Source organism: Canis lupus, chromosome 8, assembly GCF_048164855.1.
Source record: "Canis lupus baileyi chromosome 8, mCanLup2.hap1, whole genome shotgun sequence".
Taxonomy (NCBI): Eukaryota; Metazoa; Chordata; class Mammalia; order Carnivora; family Canidae; genus Canis; species Canis lupus.
The window spans coordinates 22,813,009-22,830,630 of record NC_132845.1 but is presented as its reverse complement, the minus strand read 5'-3'; the positions used below and the strand labels follow the sequence as shown (position 1 = coordinate 22,830,630).

At 35.6% G+C, this 17,622-nt stretch overlaps 1 protein-coding gene across 5 annotated transcripts in view; it reads right to left on the bottom strand.

Annotated features, from left to right (window-relative positions):
- ABCD3 (ATP binding cassette subfamily D member 3) overlaps nt 1–17,622 on the bottom strand; it is a 76,889-nt gene that overhangs the window by 14,660 nt on the left and 44,607 nt on the right. For all 5 annotated transcript variants that reach the window (XR_012035102.1, XM_072834584.1, XM_072834585.1 and 2 more), the window contains 12 exons: nt 15,926–16,068; nt 12,833–12,902; nt 10,385–10,454; nt 10,198–10,295; nt 9,992–10,083; nt 9,467–9,558; nt 9,310–9,385; nt 9,118–9,181; nt 1,336–1,413; nt 1,164–1,229; nt 980–1,069; nt 380–499 (listed from right to left, as the gene is read on the bottom strand). Coding sequence is in view for 4 of the 5 variants with exons in the window: in XM_072834584.1 (XP_072690685.1) it covers nt 380–499; nt 980–1,069; nt 1,164–1,229; nt 1,336–1,413; nt 9,118–9,181; nt 9,310–9,385; nt 9,467–9,558; nt 9,992–10,083; nt 10,198–10,295; nt 10,385–10,454; nt 12,833–12,902; nt 15,926–16,068 (1,059 nt within the window). In the remaining variant the exon portion in view is untranslated. The remainder of the gene's footprint in view (nt 1–379; nt 500–979; nt 1,070–1,163; nt 1,230–1,335; nt 1,414–9,117; nt 9,182–9,309; nt 9,386–9,466; nt 9,559–9,991; nt 10,084–10,197; nt 10,296–10,384; nt 10,455–12,832; nt 12,903–15,925; nt 16,069–17,622) is intronic.

The window sequence follows — 17,622 nt, the reverse complement described above, 5'->3', positions numbered from 1 at the left end:
TGGATCATCTCTAACTTTCAGACACTTCTGAGAGAGCAGCTTCAGTGAGAGGTCAGTAGAGAAAAGATATTAAGAGATCTTGAACTGCCATATAACCCAGGATCAATATGCTAGAAAGTTTCCCCAACTTTAATTAATCCCCAATGGATTAATAGTATATAACTAGAAAACTTAAGAATTTTTCAGAATTTTAAATATACATGCAAGTTATACATTTTCAACACTTTTATTATCACTTCAACTAATCCATACTATAATAATTGCCAAATAAAAAGATTAAAATAAAACTGTGTACCTTAAATAATCAAAATACTGGACTCCACAAGTGACTGTATGCAACCAGTTGCATTGTTGTGCAATGTGTTCAGAGTATACTTACCGCCATTCTTTGTTTCTCTCCACCACTAAGGACATCCATCCAATCCTGAACACTGTCCCAGCCTCCTTCACGTTCAAGGATATGACCCAACTGGACATTATCTAAGTATTCCTTTAGTACCTTTCAGCACAATGATTAAAGATGAAATCAAACTTGATGTAAACCAACATTCTCTATTCCTGCTTTATTTTTTAAACTAGAATCACTATAATTCTATTGCCAATATCACTTAAAGGGGCACATTTCACAAAAGAATGTGACACAAAGGTAGCCCTGAACCCTCACTTCCTATCTATACTAACTCCGACAAAAACCTACTTAGTAGCTTAAAGAGAATACAACTACTATACATAATTAAAGGATGAGGGCAATGAGAAAAAAAAAAAAAAAACTGTCAGGACCAGCTTAAATACTACACGTTTAAGCAAAGTAGTTAACATCTTATCTCAACTTGGAAAGTTATAATTAACGACATGGTTTTAGAAGACTTTACAAGGTAGGACAGATAAACCATCTAGCAGTTAAAATACTTAATTGATTAATATAAAGAATATGATACAGAGTATTTCCAGTAGATCTAGGATATAAACATTTCCTTACCAGGTCAGATATCCCCTTCCTTTTCTGATCTTCTCTTCCATCTGGATATATCACTTGGTCTCGAAGTGTTCCAAGGGTCATATAAGGTCTCTGATAGTGACAGAGCAAAAATCATTTTAAGTGACTTTTTAAAAAATAAAAGATCTTTACATCAAAGATTACAAAATAAACAAGGTCCTCTTACCTGAGGAACGTAAAATAACTTTCCTCTCTCAGGTTTAGTTAGACGTCCTCCAAAAAGAGGCCATAACTATAAAAGGAAAATGATGGGGGAGAGGAGCAGTTGTAAATTTCACAATGTGGTAGATTGTATGGCAAAACAAGACTACAAAATCTTGAGGCCAACTTGTACTTACTTCACCAAGAACACGGAAAAGTGAACTTTTCCCACAACCATTTGGACCACAAATTAAAACATTGGCCCCAGATCGAACCTGAAAGAAAAATCAGTCTATGAATTAACAATGAATATATGCTCAGTGAACATTTCCTTAGAGTCAAAGCATTCTTTGCTAATGATAAGCTTTTTATTTTGTCTATAAATGTGGTAACGGGTAGAAGCAGTGGAGGCTATGGTTGAAGAGATCTTTCACATTTTACTTTTTTTAAGATTTTATTTATTTATTCATAGAGACAGAGAGAGAGACACACACACAGGCAGAGGGAGAAGCAGGTTCCATGCAGGGAGCCCGACATGGGACTCAATCCCAGGTCTCCAAGATCATGGCCTGGACTGAAGGTGGCGCTAAACCGCTGAGCCACCTGGGCTGCCCAACACATTTTACTCATTTTTTTCATTTAAAAATCTTTGAGTGACATAAACTTAATCAGAATACAGAAATACAAAAAAAAAAAAAAAAGAATACAGAAATACAGCTTATAAATTCTGAGAATTCTTGAAAACAGGTAGTATGTGTGTATATGGTCTTTTTTTTAAAAAAATGGAATCATACTATATATGTTCTACATATTACTATTTAGCAATATATCAAAAATATTCTTCCAAGTCAGTATATTCAGATTCTTTCCATTCCATTTTTTAAGTGTCTACAGTGTAATCCATTCTAAGAATACACCATAATTTACTTAAAAACTTACTTTTTGTTAAGTATTTAGGTCATTTGTATTTTGCTTTGCTTTTAGGTAATACTGCAATGAACCAGAAGCAGTGAGCAAATTTATGCATAAGTGAGAAATGTTTCCATGGACCAGATTCTTGGAAGTGTGTGTGTGTGTGTGTGTGTGTGTGTGTGTAATAAATATTTACAAGTACCACACCACTTGTTCTGCAATGATGTAAAGGTAAATGAGAAAATGTGATCAAGAGTGGTTAAGTTCTCAGCTTAAGGTCTCATTTTAAGTATTAATCAACCTTGTGAAGAATCAGAAACCTGGGTTACAATCACACAGCAGGGTATCACAGCAGGAAAGAAGACAACAAAGATGTGAATTACTCTGGCTGTGGAACCTGCCTTTGACAAATTTTTTTAACTGTTGAGACTTGCATTCCTATTATTTAAGTCAGTGAGTATTTGTTGAATGCTTAGTGTCAGGCTCTGCTCTATAAGTAATGGAGCTACACTAACAAATAAAAGAGAAAAACCAAAGCAAAAAAATCCTGCCCTTATCACTTTACATTCTAGTGGGAGAGACATATAATAAAGAATACACACAATACATGAGTAAATTCAGTAATGTATTAGAAAATAAGTGCTATGGAGAAAAAAATGTAACAAGGTAAGGGAATTTGGGAGTGGGTAGGGAGGTTACATTTTTAAGGCAGTGAGGCCAGGTCTCATTGAAAATGGTAACTGGGCAATTTTGAATGGAGTGAATTAGCAATTTATCTGGAGAAAGATTGCTCCAGTCCAACCCCACCCAAAAAAAAAAAAAAGTTGATTGAAAAAGCAAGTACATTCAAACAGGAATGTACTTGTTCTGGTAAAAAAAAAAAAAAAAAAAAAAAAAAGGCTGAGAAACTGACACAGAGGAAAGAGTACTAGGAAAAGAATTCAGAGAGGTAAGAGGCTGGGAGAGGGCAGCACAGGCAAATCCTGCAGAGCACTAGGAGCCACTGAAAGGACTACCTTTTGCTTTGATGAAACAAAGAGCCATCAGCATTATTCCCAATAGCCAAAGGTGGAAGTGACAGAAGAGAATGGAAGGATAAACAAAATGTGGTCTATACATACAATGGAAGAGTATTCAGCCTTGAAAATGAATGAAATTCTGACACATGCCACAGCATGGATGAACCTTGAAGACATTATCAAGCTAAGTGAAATAAGCTAGACACAAAAGGGCAACTATTGTATGACTCCACTTGTATGAAGTCCCCAGAATAGTCACACTCATAAAGTAGAATAGTAGTTACCAGGGGCTGGGGAGAGGGAGGAATGAGGATTTATTGTTTAATGAGTATAGAGTTTCTATTTGTTATGATGAAAGAGTCCTGGAGATAGTTAGTGGTGATGGTTGCACAACACTGTAAATGAACTTAGTATCACTGAATTGTTTACTAAGAAATAGTTAAAAGAGTACATTTTATGTTATGTACACTCTGCCACAAAAATTTTTTTAATGGTTGGAAGGAGTAAATTTTATGTTATAAAGGGATTATTTTATGTTATGTTTATATATAATACCACAAAAAAAAAAAAGAATGAGCTTCTGGGCACTTGGGTGGCTCAGTCGATTGGGCGGCCAACTCATGATTTTGACTCAGGTCATGATCCAGACTTGTGTTGGGTTCCACACTCAGTGGGGAGTTTTGCTTGAGACTCTCTCTCTCCTCCCTCTGCCCCTCCCCAGCTCTCTTTCTTACTTACTCTCAAATAAATAAATCTTAGGAAAAAAAACTTATAAAAAAGGTTGAGAATTACTAGCCTCCTATATATATATATATATATATATATATATATATATATATATATATATATATAAAATTTTCAGTGAAAGTCTCCCTTATAGTCTTAATTTAACCAAGGGGGAATAAAAACATTTTAAAAAATCTTTACTATGGAAAAACTGTTGCTGGTTTGTCATGACTGATGTCATAATTGGAAGTTTACCCCATACTAAAAGCCATGGGGTAATGTTAATGCTGAATCTAAGATCTGTGCGCATAAGAGAATGCCTATGGATATCTGTAAATTGAGTTGTTATATTTATAGGTTAAATTTGGCTTTGGGTTTCCTGGCATATTGCAACAAATAGTATGGAGAAGTTTTGGCTACCAGTGAAAACCACAGTGAGCAGTTAGGAACGGAAGACAGTATATATGGCTGACATTAGCAAAAAGCATAGTAGTAGGGGACGATTTAATTAACAGCCCTGAACATTATGAGCTCCTAAGGACATCATTATTATAATAAAGTAACACTATTATATATAATCAGAAGTATTCACTATATTCAGTTTCACAGAAAATGGTAATAAGTCCATCAAATAAATCCATAAAAAAGATTCTTTAAAATAATTTCTCAGAAAAAGGGACAGTTCTTTTTGCTGGAAAAATCATTCCATATAGTTCATATGAAACACTGAGGTTCATACGATGTGCTTTTTTATTACGGATCAGTTAGGGCAGCCCGGGTGGCTCAGCAGTTTAGCGCTGCCTTCAGCCCAGGGCCTGATCCTGGAGACCCAGGATCGAGTCCCATGTTAGGCTCCCTGCATGGAACCTGCTTCTCCCTCTGTCTGTGCCTCTGCCCCCCTCTCTCTCTCTCTCTCTTTCTCATGAATTAAAAAAAAAAAAAAAAAATATATATATATATATATATATAATCAGTTATATGGTAGGCTAGTAATTCTCAACCTTTTTTAGAAGTTTTTTTTTTTCTAAGATTTATTTATTTGAGAGTGAGTAAGAAAGAGAGCTGAGGGAGGGACAGAGGGAGGAGAGAGAGAGTCTCAAGCAAAACTCCCCACTGAATGTGGAACCCAACACAAGTCTGGATCATGACCTGAGTCAAAATCATGAGTTGGCCGCCCAATCGACTGAGCCACCCAAGTGCTCAGAAGCTCATTCTTTTTTTTTTTTTTTTGTGGTATTATATATAAACATAACATAAAATAATCCCTTTATAACATAAAATTTACTCCTTTCAACCATTAAAAAAAATTTTTTTTAAAGACTTTATTTATTTATTCATGAAAGACAGACACACAGAGAGAGAGGCAGAGACACAGGGAGAGGGAGAAGCAGGCTCCATGCAGGGAGCCTGATGTGGGTCTTGATCCCGGGACTCCAGGATCACGCCCTGGGCCAAAGGCAGGCGCTAAACCGTTGAGCCACGCAGGGATTCCCCATTAAAAAATTTTTTGTGGCAAAGTGTACATAACATAAAATGTACTCTTTTAACTATTTCTTAGTAAACAATTCAGTGATACTAAGTTCATTTACAGTGTTGTGCAACCATCACCACTAACTATCTCCAGGACTCTTTCATCGTAACAAATAGAAACTCTATACTCATTAAACAATAAATCCTCATTCCTTCCTCTCCCCAGCCCCTGGTAACTACTATTCTACTTTATGAGTGTGACTATTCTGGGGACTTCATACAAGTGGAGTCATACAATAGTTGCCCTTTTGTGTCTAGCTTATTTCACTTAGCTTGATAATGTCTTCAAGGTTCATCCATGCTGTGGCATGTGTCAGAATTTCATTCATTTTCAAGGCTGAATACTCTTCCATTGTATGTATAGACCACATTTTGTTTATCCTTCCATTCTCTTCTGTCACTTCCACCTTTGGCCGCCCAACCAACTGATCCACCTAAGTGCCCAGTAGCTCATTCTTTTTTTTTTTTTTATTGTGATATTATATATAACATAACATAAAAATAACCCATTTATAACATGGACTTTACTCCTTTAAACCATTAAGATTTATTTATTCATGAGCGACAGAGAGGCAGAGACATAGGCAGAGGGAGAAGCAGGCTTCCTGCAAGGAGTCCGATGGGGACTTGATCCCAGGACCTCAGGATCATGACCTGAGCCAAAGGCAGATGTGCTCAACAACTTACACCCTAGTGCCCCGAAAATTAAGTTCTTAATAACACTGTATCATTGAGGTTCCTGGACTGGTTTAATGGGGCAACAGATGCATTGTACCATTACTTTTTCTTTCAATGTTTCAAGTTTTATTTAAATGTTAATTAACATAGTATAATATTAGTTTCAGGAGTAGAATCCAGTGATTCATCACTTACATATGGCACCCAGTATTTATCACAAGTGCCCTCATTAATACCCTCACCCATTTGGTCCATTCCCCTACCCACCTCCCCTCCAGCAACCCTCAGTTTGTTCTCTATAGTTAAGAGGTTTTTTTTTTTTTTTTTATGGTTTGCCTCACTCTTTTTTTCCCCTTTCCCCTAGGTCATCTGTTTTGTTTCTTACATTCCACATATGACGTACCACATTATATTTACAAATTAAAATATTCCCCAGATAAAAGACTTTTTGATAAATTCAACTTATGAATTTACCTCAAGAAGTCATCAAAAATAGCTCTATACATAATATGATTTAAGAGATTATACAAAAATATGCTGCTTATGAAGATTCACAGGCTTCTTCAAATATTATAAATGTGCCTTACTTTAAACATAAAAATTTGAGTAACTTACAAAGTACTATTTTAACACCCACATTATAACCCACAAGTCATTAATCTCTTAGGATTTCCTCAGTTCTACATCTAGATAGATAGATATGTCTGTGCTGGGGGAGTTCATAAAGAAATGAGGTATAAAATGTCCAATCTCAAAGAAGTTTATATTGTTACTATGTAAAAACAAAAGACAAAATAATCATAAAAGCATTAAATATTTATTTTCTGGTGGCCACGTCTGTTTTGTTATGCCCCTTTCAGGTGAAAAATTCTTATTTTCAAATAAGACAAATGGGTAGAAAATAATTGAAGGTTACACAGAACTGAAGGATGTGTATAAAGGAAGGCTATGCTATGAAAAATGACAGAAAGACAGAATAAATGGGAAAAGGCCAAGTGTAACTTAAAATACCTTGAGTCAGAAAGAGACAGAAGACCCAAAGAACAAAAGTCAAAGAAACAGCTTCCATTGGAAGAGAAGACAAAATAAGAATCAACAGGATAGACAACAGGTGGTACAGAATATGGTCACCAAGTAAAAAACTTGAACAAGTAGGGGCCTAACTAGGGACTCAAAAATAGGACTTTCCAACTGAAACCAAAGTAAGAGCAAGAAAATGAAGTGTCTGAGACTAAGAGAGTGCAGTTAGAGGGACTGATGGTAAAAGTATATGAAATCCAAACATAAGGGCTTTAAAAGAAAGAGCTTCTGGATAGGAAAGTGACAACTTGGGCAGCCCTGGTGGCCCAGCGGTTTAGTGCTGTCTTCAGCCCAGGGCCTGATCCTGGAGACCTGGGATCGAGTCCCACGTCAGGCTCCCTGCATGGAGCCTGCTTCTCCCTCTGCCTGTATCTCAGCCTCTTTCTCTCTCTCTCTCTCTTTCATGAATAAATAAAAATCTTTTTTTAAAAAAAAAAAAAGGAAAGTGACTTCAGTGACAGGTGACAAAGTAATATCACAGCCTATAATTATCTTATCTGTTCTATGCAACTGTGCATACAGATCCCAAAGAACCTCTTATCACAATGCTTAAGCCATGTATACATCTGCACAGTTAGTGCAATCTATTTCTTCATATAGACTGAATGAGGGAAAGTGTGGGAAGGGCCGAGAGGATTGTTCACTGAAGAAATCCCATGGCCCCTTTCCTCCTGGGGTAATTAATGGCAATAAAGGAGCTACTGAAAATCTAACAAAGATGGGGCTCTGAGCTCTGCTCTATTCCCTGAAATCAAGCCTGGTGGGTGGCCACCTACTGTGCCAAGGGACCACACCAAAATGAGTAGAGCACCTAGGGTTAAATGAGACAACACTTCTGCAATACCTGGAGTCATTCAATATTTATCAACTATATTTACATTTCCTCTACATAGTCTTGTTTCCTAGCTTGAAGATAAATATGGTAATATATAATACACATTGTCAAATTAAGTTCAAAGTACTCTGCATAACTAACATTTTTCATTTTTAGAGTTTCTTAAAAAGAAAAGTGGAGATGTCCTTAAAAATTTAATTACTAAGAATAACAAAATTGAAGACTTGCCTAAGATTATAACAATTTAGAAACAAATCCAATAATTATACTTATTTTTAAACTATCAGACAACATTGCTAAAGTTAAAGCAGTTGAAAAGAATCTTTACATACAACACAAATTATAGAAGGCCACAGAGGCATGGAAAGAGGAATTCTAGAGCTGTGCTGTGCCATTTGGTAACCACTAGTCAGTCACATGTAGCTATTTACAATCTAATTAAAATTAAATTTCAAGTGTGACTACTATAATGAACAAAAGCACTGCAGACAATTCTACTGAACAGTGCTGTTCTAAAGAAGTGGTAGCTAGCCTTGGGGAGACAGCCTACATGGTAGGAATCTGTTACTAAGCAACCAGATTTTCTGAACTATTCATAAAGTCATAATAGACATATATTCTAATAGTAACCCTTAGGCCTGGGAGTGTCTTATAAATCACACAAAAATACTCTTCTTTTGCTTTTTCTTTTTAATTGAGTCTGCCATGTTCCCATTTGATTAACTAACTCTACTGAATCAGCGCCACTCTTCACTTGGCATGTTACTGCAGCGCTACTATGCTGCTCTTCCACAGTTTTCAGTAATAATAGAGTCTATATTTGGTTCGTGTAGGTACAGATCCTCCTGCACAGTCAAAACAATGCCTAACCATAATTTTTTTCAACTTAGAGACTAAAATTACATTGCATGTTTAAATATTCATTTCTCACTGGGGATTACAATCAACTATATTTTCTGTGGCTTTCTTGAGACAGACTGTATTTTTTTTAAAATGTTTGACAGTAGTATCTGAAACTTTAAAGTCCTAACAGTTAAGAAAAATTGATTTCTAAGTGTTTCAAAGACTTACTTTTTAAAACAATTTTGTGGATTTAGAGACTAAGTCAAGCCTTATAGTTATTTTACATATTCAGACAAAATTTTCATTTCATATTCTGAATCTGATCTAAGCTTTTATAAGATCATTTAAAAACTTACTTCAAAATTTAGGTCACGGATCAAGATATCTCCATTTGGCGTTGCTAATGGAACATGATCAAATCTACAGAGGAAATTGATTAAAAAAATTACAATTTTATATTAAACACTAAGCAAATGTAGCTGAAAGAGAATGGCTATTATGCGATTTAAGAAATGTTTATGATGCTAAAGAACTTTTCCTATACATACTTTATAATGTTATCAGCATTGATGATTTCTCCAGCACCAGGTATCAAGGGAATGAAGTGTGCTCCTTCTTCAATACCTTAAGTGGAAAACAAGTATTAAAGCATCACATTATGTCAGTCAAAACTTAAACTATGTGACCTACTGCATTCATATTTACCCCTTTCCTGTTGCGAGACCATTGTGCGTTCATATTTGCCTTGATTTAAATCCTTTAGTACTTGCATTAATTCTGTAATCCGAGCAGTAAAACTGCAATTAAAAAAAAAAAAGTCATAATGAAAATTCCAAAGGCCATCTTTCATTACTATTTTTAATATTTATTTGAAAAGTAACTGACATGTAACATTGTACAAGTTCAAAACTTTCATTCAAACTTAACTGAAATTTCTAAAATTATAATTTAGTATAACTATATACTAAGTATATACTCCGTATAACTAACTATATACTAAGCAAGACAGCTTGGTGGAGGCTCCAAACAGCTGAGCTGTCTTAAGAAAACATGAAAAGTTCACTCTCAGAGAAAAATGTTCCTTAATTTTCCTATCAAAATGTGCTTGAGGAGCAGGAAATGGGGCTTCAGTTGCCCCTTATTTTAACCTCAACTGGGCACAATCATTAAGTATGACATACTTTTAAAACTTATTTTCTGCAATTACTCAGTATTACTAATCTTACTTACCCAGCCAATCTAGTCATTTCACGGCCAGCCAAAACTATCCGACCCAGAGCTTGAGACATTCGCAAAAGCATTCTTCCACTTTGGTAGTAATCCTTAAATAGAAATAAATACTCGTTTTCACTTATATTTCTAAGATTAAAAATTAGCTTTTATTTGTTTTTAAATTTCAATTTCAATTTATTATGGCTATGATTACAATACTTTACCTCTAGAAGTTCTGAATGTGTACTCTTGAGGTGTCGAGGATGAGACAAATCTAGAAAAGGACGACTTACAACTAGGTAACCAACAACAGTGGCAAGATCTGAAACAAAACAGTTAACATTTAATCATTAACAACACTTCACTTTCTCCACAAATTTCATTCCACTACCTTTTTTAAAGCATACTTACATTTGGCAACTATGCTATCAATGAAGCCCATAGAAAACCGAAACAAAATGAAATTATGGAGATGCTCCACCTGGTAGAAAGAAAATACAAAATAACATATATTATGTATGCACATAAAAATATGAATCTACCCTGAAAAAAACTGCATGATTTATTCCATAAATATTTACCGAAAATTTAAAAATTATATAATTTATTCCATAAATATCACCTATGATTTCTGATTATATGTATGTCACATTTCATGCACAATACTATCACAGAGCAGATGCCAAATACTTTATGAAACCATTTTTATGCAAATGAATTGAAATTACATATAAATGTTAATTTGGTATTATCCACATATAATATTGTATTCCCAATATTGTCAGATATATACGTGTTAAAATTGATCAATAATCAAAACAATAAAACAGAAGGATAAGCTAATTTAGGTAAAATACTAGCTGTCTAGATTGGCACTTAGTGTTTTGGTTTAGCTGGAAACATCTGGTCTATGCTTTCTCTAAGAATCATATTACACTCGATCTGAACCAAGTGCCAATGTCATCCATGCTATACAGCCCTGGTCTGTAGCTTTAATCGATCACACACTACCTCAAAATTGTAAGTCTAAAAATGTTCTCAAATTTTCCATCTATCAGATTATTCAAAGCTCTGCATGATCTGGCACTGGACTCTATCTTAAACTTCATCTGCTTCTATGTTGTTCCTTTTCACTGAGCTCCAGAAATACTGGCTCCTCAAACATGGTCCTGTCTTAAGGCTTTCCTCTTGTTTTGCCCTCTGCCAGGAATATTGTTGTCCTAGTTATTTCTATTTTGTGACTAATTTCCTCATTCCATGCGGGTTTCTGATAAAATGTCACTTCAGGACCAACCTTCTTGCCATCCTACCTAAAGTATCTAGGCAACCACCGCCACCACATTGTACCATTTCATCCCATTTTATTCTTGGTCACAGAATTCACTACTATCCAGAACCATATAAAATATTGTTATTTATCGTCTCTCCTCTACTAAAATATGAGTTTTCTGAGTAGAGGGTGGCATCCTCTATCTTTTGCAAAAGGACAATGACTGAAACATTTATTCAATGAATGCAACATATTACATGCTGTGCTCAATGCTGAAGGTACAATAATGAATAAAATAGACAAAGTCCCTGAACTCATGGAGTTTACACTTGGAGACAAGTGTAAACAAGTGAGACAAATGTTTGTACATAAGATAATTATAAATTGCATTAAATTGGGAAGTAACTGGTGGAAGCCATTTCAGACAGACTAACCAGAGAAAGCAAGGCCACAGTAAGTTAACTTTTGGGCTAAAATCTAAAGGAAAAGAATAAGCAAGCCATATAAAGAGTGAGCTGATCAACCGCAGTTCTCTGGAAAAATTACCTTAAGTGCATTTTATCAGTGAGCACTATCAGAGTTCAGTCATGTCAAATATAAGTAAGACAAAAATCCAATTTCTAAAAGAATTTACTTTTTTAAAGGTTTATCTATTCTAGAAAGGGAGAGGAAGAGACAGAGAGAGAGACTCTTCCAAGCAGACTCCCTCTTGAGCACAGAGTCCCAATGTGCTGCTCAATCCCAAAACCTATGAGATCATGACCTGAGCCAAAACCAAGAGTTAGACACTCACCCAACCGAACCACCCAGGCACCCCTGAAATAATTTTAAATGACAATTTCTCTAACCTTTTTAAATCACCTCAAATGTATTTTTAGTTTCACAAACTTCCACTACAATGTAAGCTCTTTAGAGGAAGGATTTTCATAGGTTATGTCCACTATTATTATTACTAGAACCTGGAATAAGCTCAGGCATCTAGATGGCACTCAATATCTTTGGAATGAAGTAATGAAATTACTTGAATTCAAATTTTCCAATTACTTGAATTCAAATTTTCCAAATCGCAAGAAAATAAAAACTGATTTATGTATAGTTCTTAAAATATACAATATACAAGTTCTTTACGTAGAGTATATGACTACTTTTGAATGTCAATACAGACCATAACGTCTGAAACGCCTAAACTATATATGTATTATCTTGTCTTTTATAGAAATAATTTGCTGACCCCTATTCTAAATAATAATTACCATAGTATCTTCAAGAATGCTACAGAAACAAAAACAAAATGCTACAAAACAAAACATCACTAAATAAAACTACTAAGCAACCTCTAAAACTACACTGACAATTGCTTTAACAAATCAATCTATTTTTGTAGCTGGGAAACTTTATATACTGATATGATAATTTTTATTCTTTTATTTTTTATGAAAATACAGTATAAAAATACTTCATAGTTATTTAAAAATAAGTATCTTAAAGATTTAAGATATATACCTATATAGGTATATATAGATACAGATCAACATAAGCAAAAAAAAAATCTTTCTATAACTTCATGAGCCTGAAGCATATTATCTTACCAGTTTTCGGAAGACTGAGTGGATTGTCTGCTTTTCTCTCTTATTCCCATTGTAAAAGGCAATTTCTTCACTATTAAAGAAAATAATTTAGTAATTAATTTTAATATTACCAATGCCTGAAAAGTATTTGATGACGGAATATTTTATTTAAATCGACACTTAAGACTATAAGCTTAATGGGTATGTCTGGCCACAGTCCTGTCTGTACTTGAGACCCTGCTCCTAGCTCAGCTGATTAGAGAGCAAAGGAATACACACCTAACTGGATCACAGACCGAACAGCAGCCATATGCTGCATATACAAGTTACGTAGCCTGGTTGGAAAAGATGTGCTGGGCTAGTTCTCAGAAATTTAATTAATTTAATTTCTTTAATAAGAAATAAGAAGGAAGTTGCTATGACATATAGGAAGGCAGGGCTGGGATAGCCATTATAGACGACAAATGGAGTACAGATCCTACAGGAGGGAGAGGAGAAAACAACAGCTAAGAGAAGCTACAGAGTGATGCCATGACATACAGCTTTTGAAAGACTAAAAAGCAAACCAAGTCCGAACAACCTCACAATGCCGGCTTCCAGGAGCCCTGGCTGCACAGTCGTTATTATGCCGGGAATCCACCATACCCTCACAACAACTTCCCTTTTCTTGAGCTGGCCTGAATGGCCCCATAAGGACCACAAGAATCCTGACTAGAAGAAAAAGGGCATTCGTACAGATGAAGAAAGGTTCAGTGTAGTTAAGAAAAGTCTGTCAAAGTCATACAGCTAGCAAGTTAGGCAGCTGAGACTGTAACTCATATCTGACTCTAAAGTCTAGTCTTTCCACTCCCTATTCAGTATGATGTAAACATTCCTAGAAAAATAATTCTTACAGCAAAGTAAAGATTTACATAGGAATCTAGGGGGTATAGTTTAAAAAGCCTTCGATAAACACCTAATACTTCTTTAAAGTCTCTTTTAAATATGTGAATTTTATAGTCTAATCCAAAATGTACCTGCATTTTTTTCCATTATGTGAATTTTATAGTCTAATCCAAAATGTACCTGCATATGTGAATTTTAAAAAAATATGTGAATTTTACAGTCTAATCCAAAATGTACCTGCATTTTTTTCCATTATAAAAAAAAAAGGTAGCTCTTGCCACAACCCCTTCAAGCAAAATTAACTTTTTTTTTTTAGATTTTATCTATTGATGACACACACACACAGAGGCAGAGACACAGAGAGAGAAGCAGGCCCCATGGAGGGAGCCCGATGTGGGACTCAATCCCAGGGCTCCAGGATCACGCCCTGGGCAGAAGGCAGGCGCTAAACCACCCAGGTGTCCCACAAAATTAACTTTGTATAAAGATGAATCATGTTTGACTTGTGTTTCACTATTTCCTTGGCAGGATAATATAGAGCCCCAGGGTATCAGAATCCCAATTTAAGCAACAATTCCATACCTATAATTACTTTTCTCTTGTCCTCCTACCTCCTCTGCACATATGAGTATCTTCCTATGGAGGAAGAGGAGGTGAGCATTCTACTTCTGACTCATTTAGCTCCATACGATCTTAAAGGGTAAAAACATCCCAGAACACTATGGCTGCCTATCTACCACAACTTTCTTCCTAAGTAAGAGAGCTCCAATTTCCTTAGTTATCCATCTATACTTTCCTATGCACCCAAATGGTTTAGGAATGGAACCTTATCTATAAGGAATGAGTTCCATTTGGTTCCTGCCCCTAAAGAAATGGCCTGTTTTTATTTCTGCATTTGTTACAGGGGAGGACTAATGAGATCTGGAACTGCTTTTGCTATCTTGTGATCACAAGAAAAATTAGGTTGAGGAAGGGGCAACATACAAAAGACGGCTGAGCCAGGAGAACATCAAAGAGCCAGAGCCCTGATCCTGTTGTGCCTGGAATGGGGCTATCTAAGAGTTCTTATGTCAAGTACTAAATGTGCTTATTGTTATAGCTACCTGAGTCAGGGTTTTCTGTTTCTCACAAAAGAACGCATTCTAGCTGATACCATCTTTGATTCACTTGGCAAATCATCTCTCTGCACAACCAACCGTCTATTCTTCCACATACCTACAGCACAACACTCTGTTTAAAATTGGTACCATTTTAGCAATACAAGGAAATAAAGGAAGAAGGAACCGTTAAAAGAGTAATCTGAGTAATTTTGTAAATGCTTTACATACTAAATAAAGATTAGGACCCTTAAAATGACTTAAGGTTTATAGAGCAACACATGAGAAAATTTACTGAGTACCTATTACATATCAAAACCTTTGCTGGAAGCTTTGTATATTATCTCATATTTAATCCTCAAGATAGTATTATACTCTCCATTATAAACAAGATAAGTGAAGCTATAACTAACTTGCCAAGGTCATATTATATATAATTGATAAGTGGAGGAGGCATATTCTGAAACTAGTCAGGCTGGCTCCAAAGCCTAATACTTTTTCTTCCTATTTTGGAAAATGCCTGGAAAATAGGTAGAGATACATTTAGGGAGACTGAATTACTGAATTAGTATTCCATATATAGTCTCAAAATAAAAGTGTTTGTGGATAAATTGAGACAGGTTTTCATTTGAAGAAGTATTATAAGTAAATTTTTTAAAAAAGATTTTATGTATTTATTCATGAGAGACACAGAGAGAGAGAGGCAGAGACATAGGCCGAGGGAGAAGCAGGCTCCATGCAGTGAGCCCAAAGGGAGACCAGATCACACCCTGAGGGGAGGGCAGACGCTCAACTGTTGAGCCACTCAGGGTTCCCTGTAAGTAAATTTGAATTTGAATTGAACTTTGAGTGTGTTTAAAGTGAAATCAACAGAAAATTAGTCAATAAAAGATATGAAGAGGTGAACCAGGGATACTACACAGTTGAAAATGAGAGAGAAATGCTGAGGATTACTAATCTATAAAACTGGTATTCTTCATAATGTGTTATTCAAAAGAGGTAAATACAGACACACACACAAATACAAATTTGTAAGAGTGCCTACCAGACTTTGTGGAGTTAAGTTATATGACAACAATATCCATAAAAAACAAATTTTTAGTACACCTAAATTTAATACATTTCTCCTTACCTGTTTGTGATGAGCCGGGAATTAACAAATCTATACTCTCCTTCATACTTTTGCTCAGTTATTGTCATCTTACCAATGGGTCTTCTAAGTCGAGTTAGGAATAGCCCAGAAACAATCAAGTAGGCCATCATACTTGTTGGGCCCTATTATTTTTGGAAGAGAATATACGAAGTTCAAGGATATCATAATAAATTCACTGGATGCAACATGCATAATTTCTATCATCAGCTCCAGTGACTTTGAGAGAAATTGCTCTTTTGGCTACTTTTTCCCCCTTATTTCTTTTTTGAGAAAATACACACTGGGCCTTCACGTTTTTAACTACTCACCTATTCTGTTCCTTCTTCAACACGGTAGCTCATCCCCAGCTTTCCTGAAATTGCCTACCTAAAAACTCCTCATTGTAGTCCTCATTCTTCCTATGGCATCTAAAACTCTTGATGGAACGCTTCCTGATATTCCCTTAAGATTCCACAAAAACTCTCAGATCTCTCTCTCTCTTTTTTTTTTTTTCCTTCTGTTGGAATGTTAATATTCCCTGAGGTTTCTTTTTTTTTCCCCCCCCCCTGAGGTTTCATCCTTAAATCTTTTCTCCCAAATTTTTATCTCTACCCCCATCACTCTTAAGAATCTAAGGTAGCATTTCCAAGTAAATACCATATACCTTCACCTCACTATTCTGTAGGGCCTCAATCTAAAGTCCCCCAGATAAGCTCTACCTGCCTTTCCCTTCTTACATTTTGTTTGCAGCTGCCATAACTTCTAACTTGGTGAGTAACTTCATCATTAACTAACCGAAGCGAGAAACTTTTAAGTTTACCTCTCTGAGCTTATCACAAGCACTTCCCTCACTCCTTCTATATCCTAGGATCTGTCATACTAAAACTATTTCCTGAACGTGCCATTCAATGAAGTGCTCTGAAAGCTCGACATATCTAACAGATAACGCATCCTCCTCAGAGCAGCTCAAATATCACCTCCAGTTCTTCAGACACAAAATACTATAACTTCTGTTACTACTGTACTTATCACTCTGCATAATAACTGTCTGAATACCTATTCTTTCACTCGATTATAAACCTTTTTCAGCTGGAACTGTGTCTTATTTTTTTTTTATCCCCACTACCTAGTACAATAAATGTGGACTATAATTTGTATTCAATATTTTTTAATTAAATATGATTGATCTGATGCATTCAACAATCAATGCAAGAGTGGGCAAAGGAGAGAACTAAAACAGTTTCTACCTTTGAGAAATGCAGAATCAGATAACAGGAATACATGGAGAGGTATTTAGGTATTATAAAAATGTAGTAAGTACCATAAAAATACTGCAGCACAGAGACAGGAGGGATTAGGCCTATTCACTTGCTTATAGTAAAGATTTTTTTTTTTAATTTATTCATTCATGAGAGACATAGACAGAGAAAGAGAGGCAGAGACACAGGCAGAGGGAGAAGCAGGCTCCATGCAGGGGGCCCAACGTGGGACTGGATCCTGGGTCTCCAGGATCCCACCCTGGGCCTAAAGCGGTGCTAAACCGCTGAGTCACCAGGGCTGCCCCTCACTTGCTTATAGTAAAAACAAGCCAGAAGAATAATTAAACCTGTATCACAGGGTTGCAAAAGTTTAGGAGGATAGATGAGAAAATTCAGATAAAAAACTACTCTCCCCGGTGTTCTGGAAAGTGGCAAAAA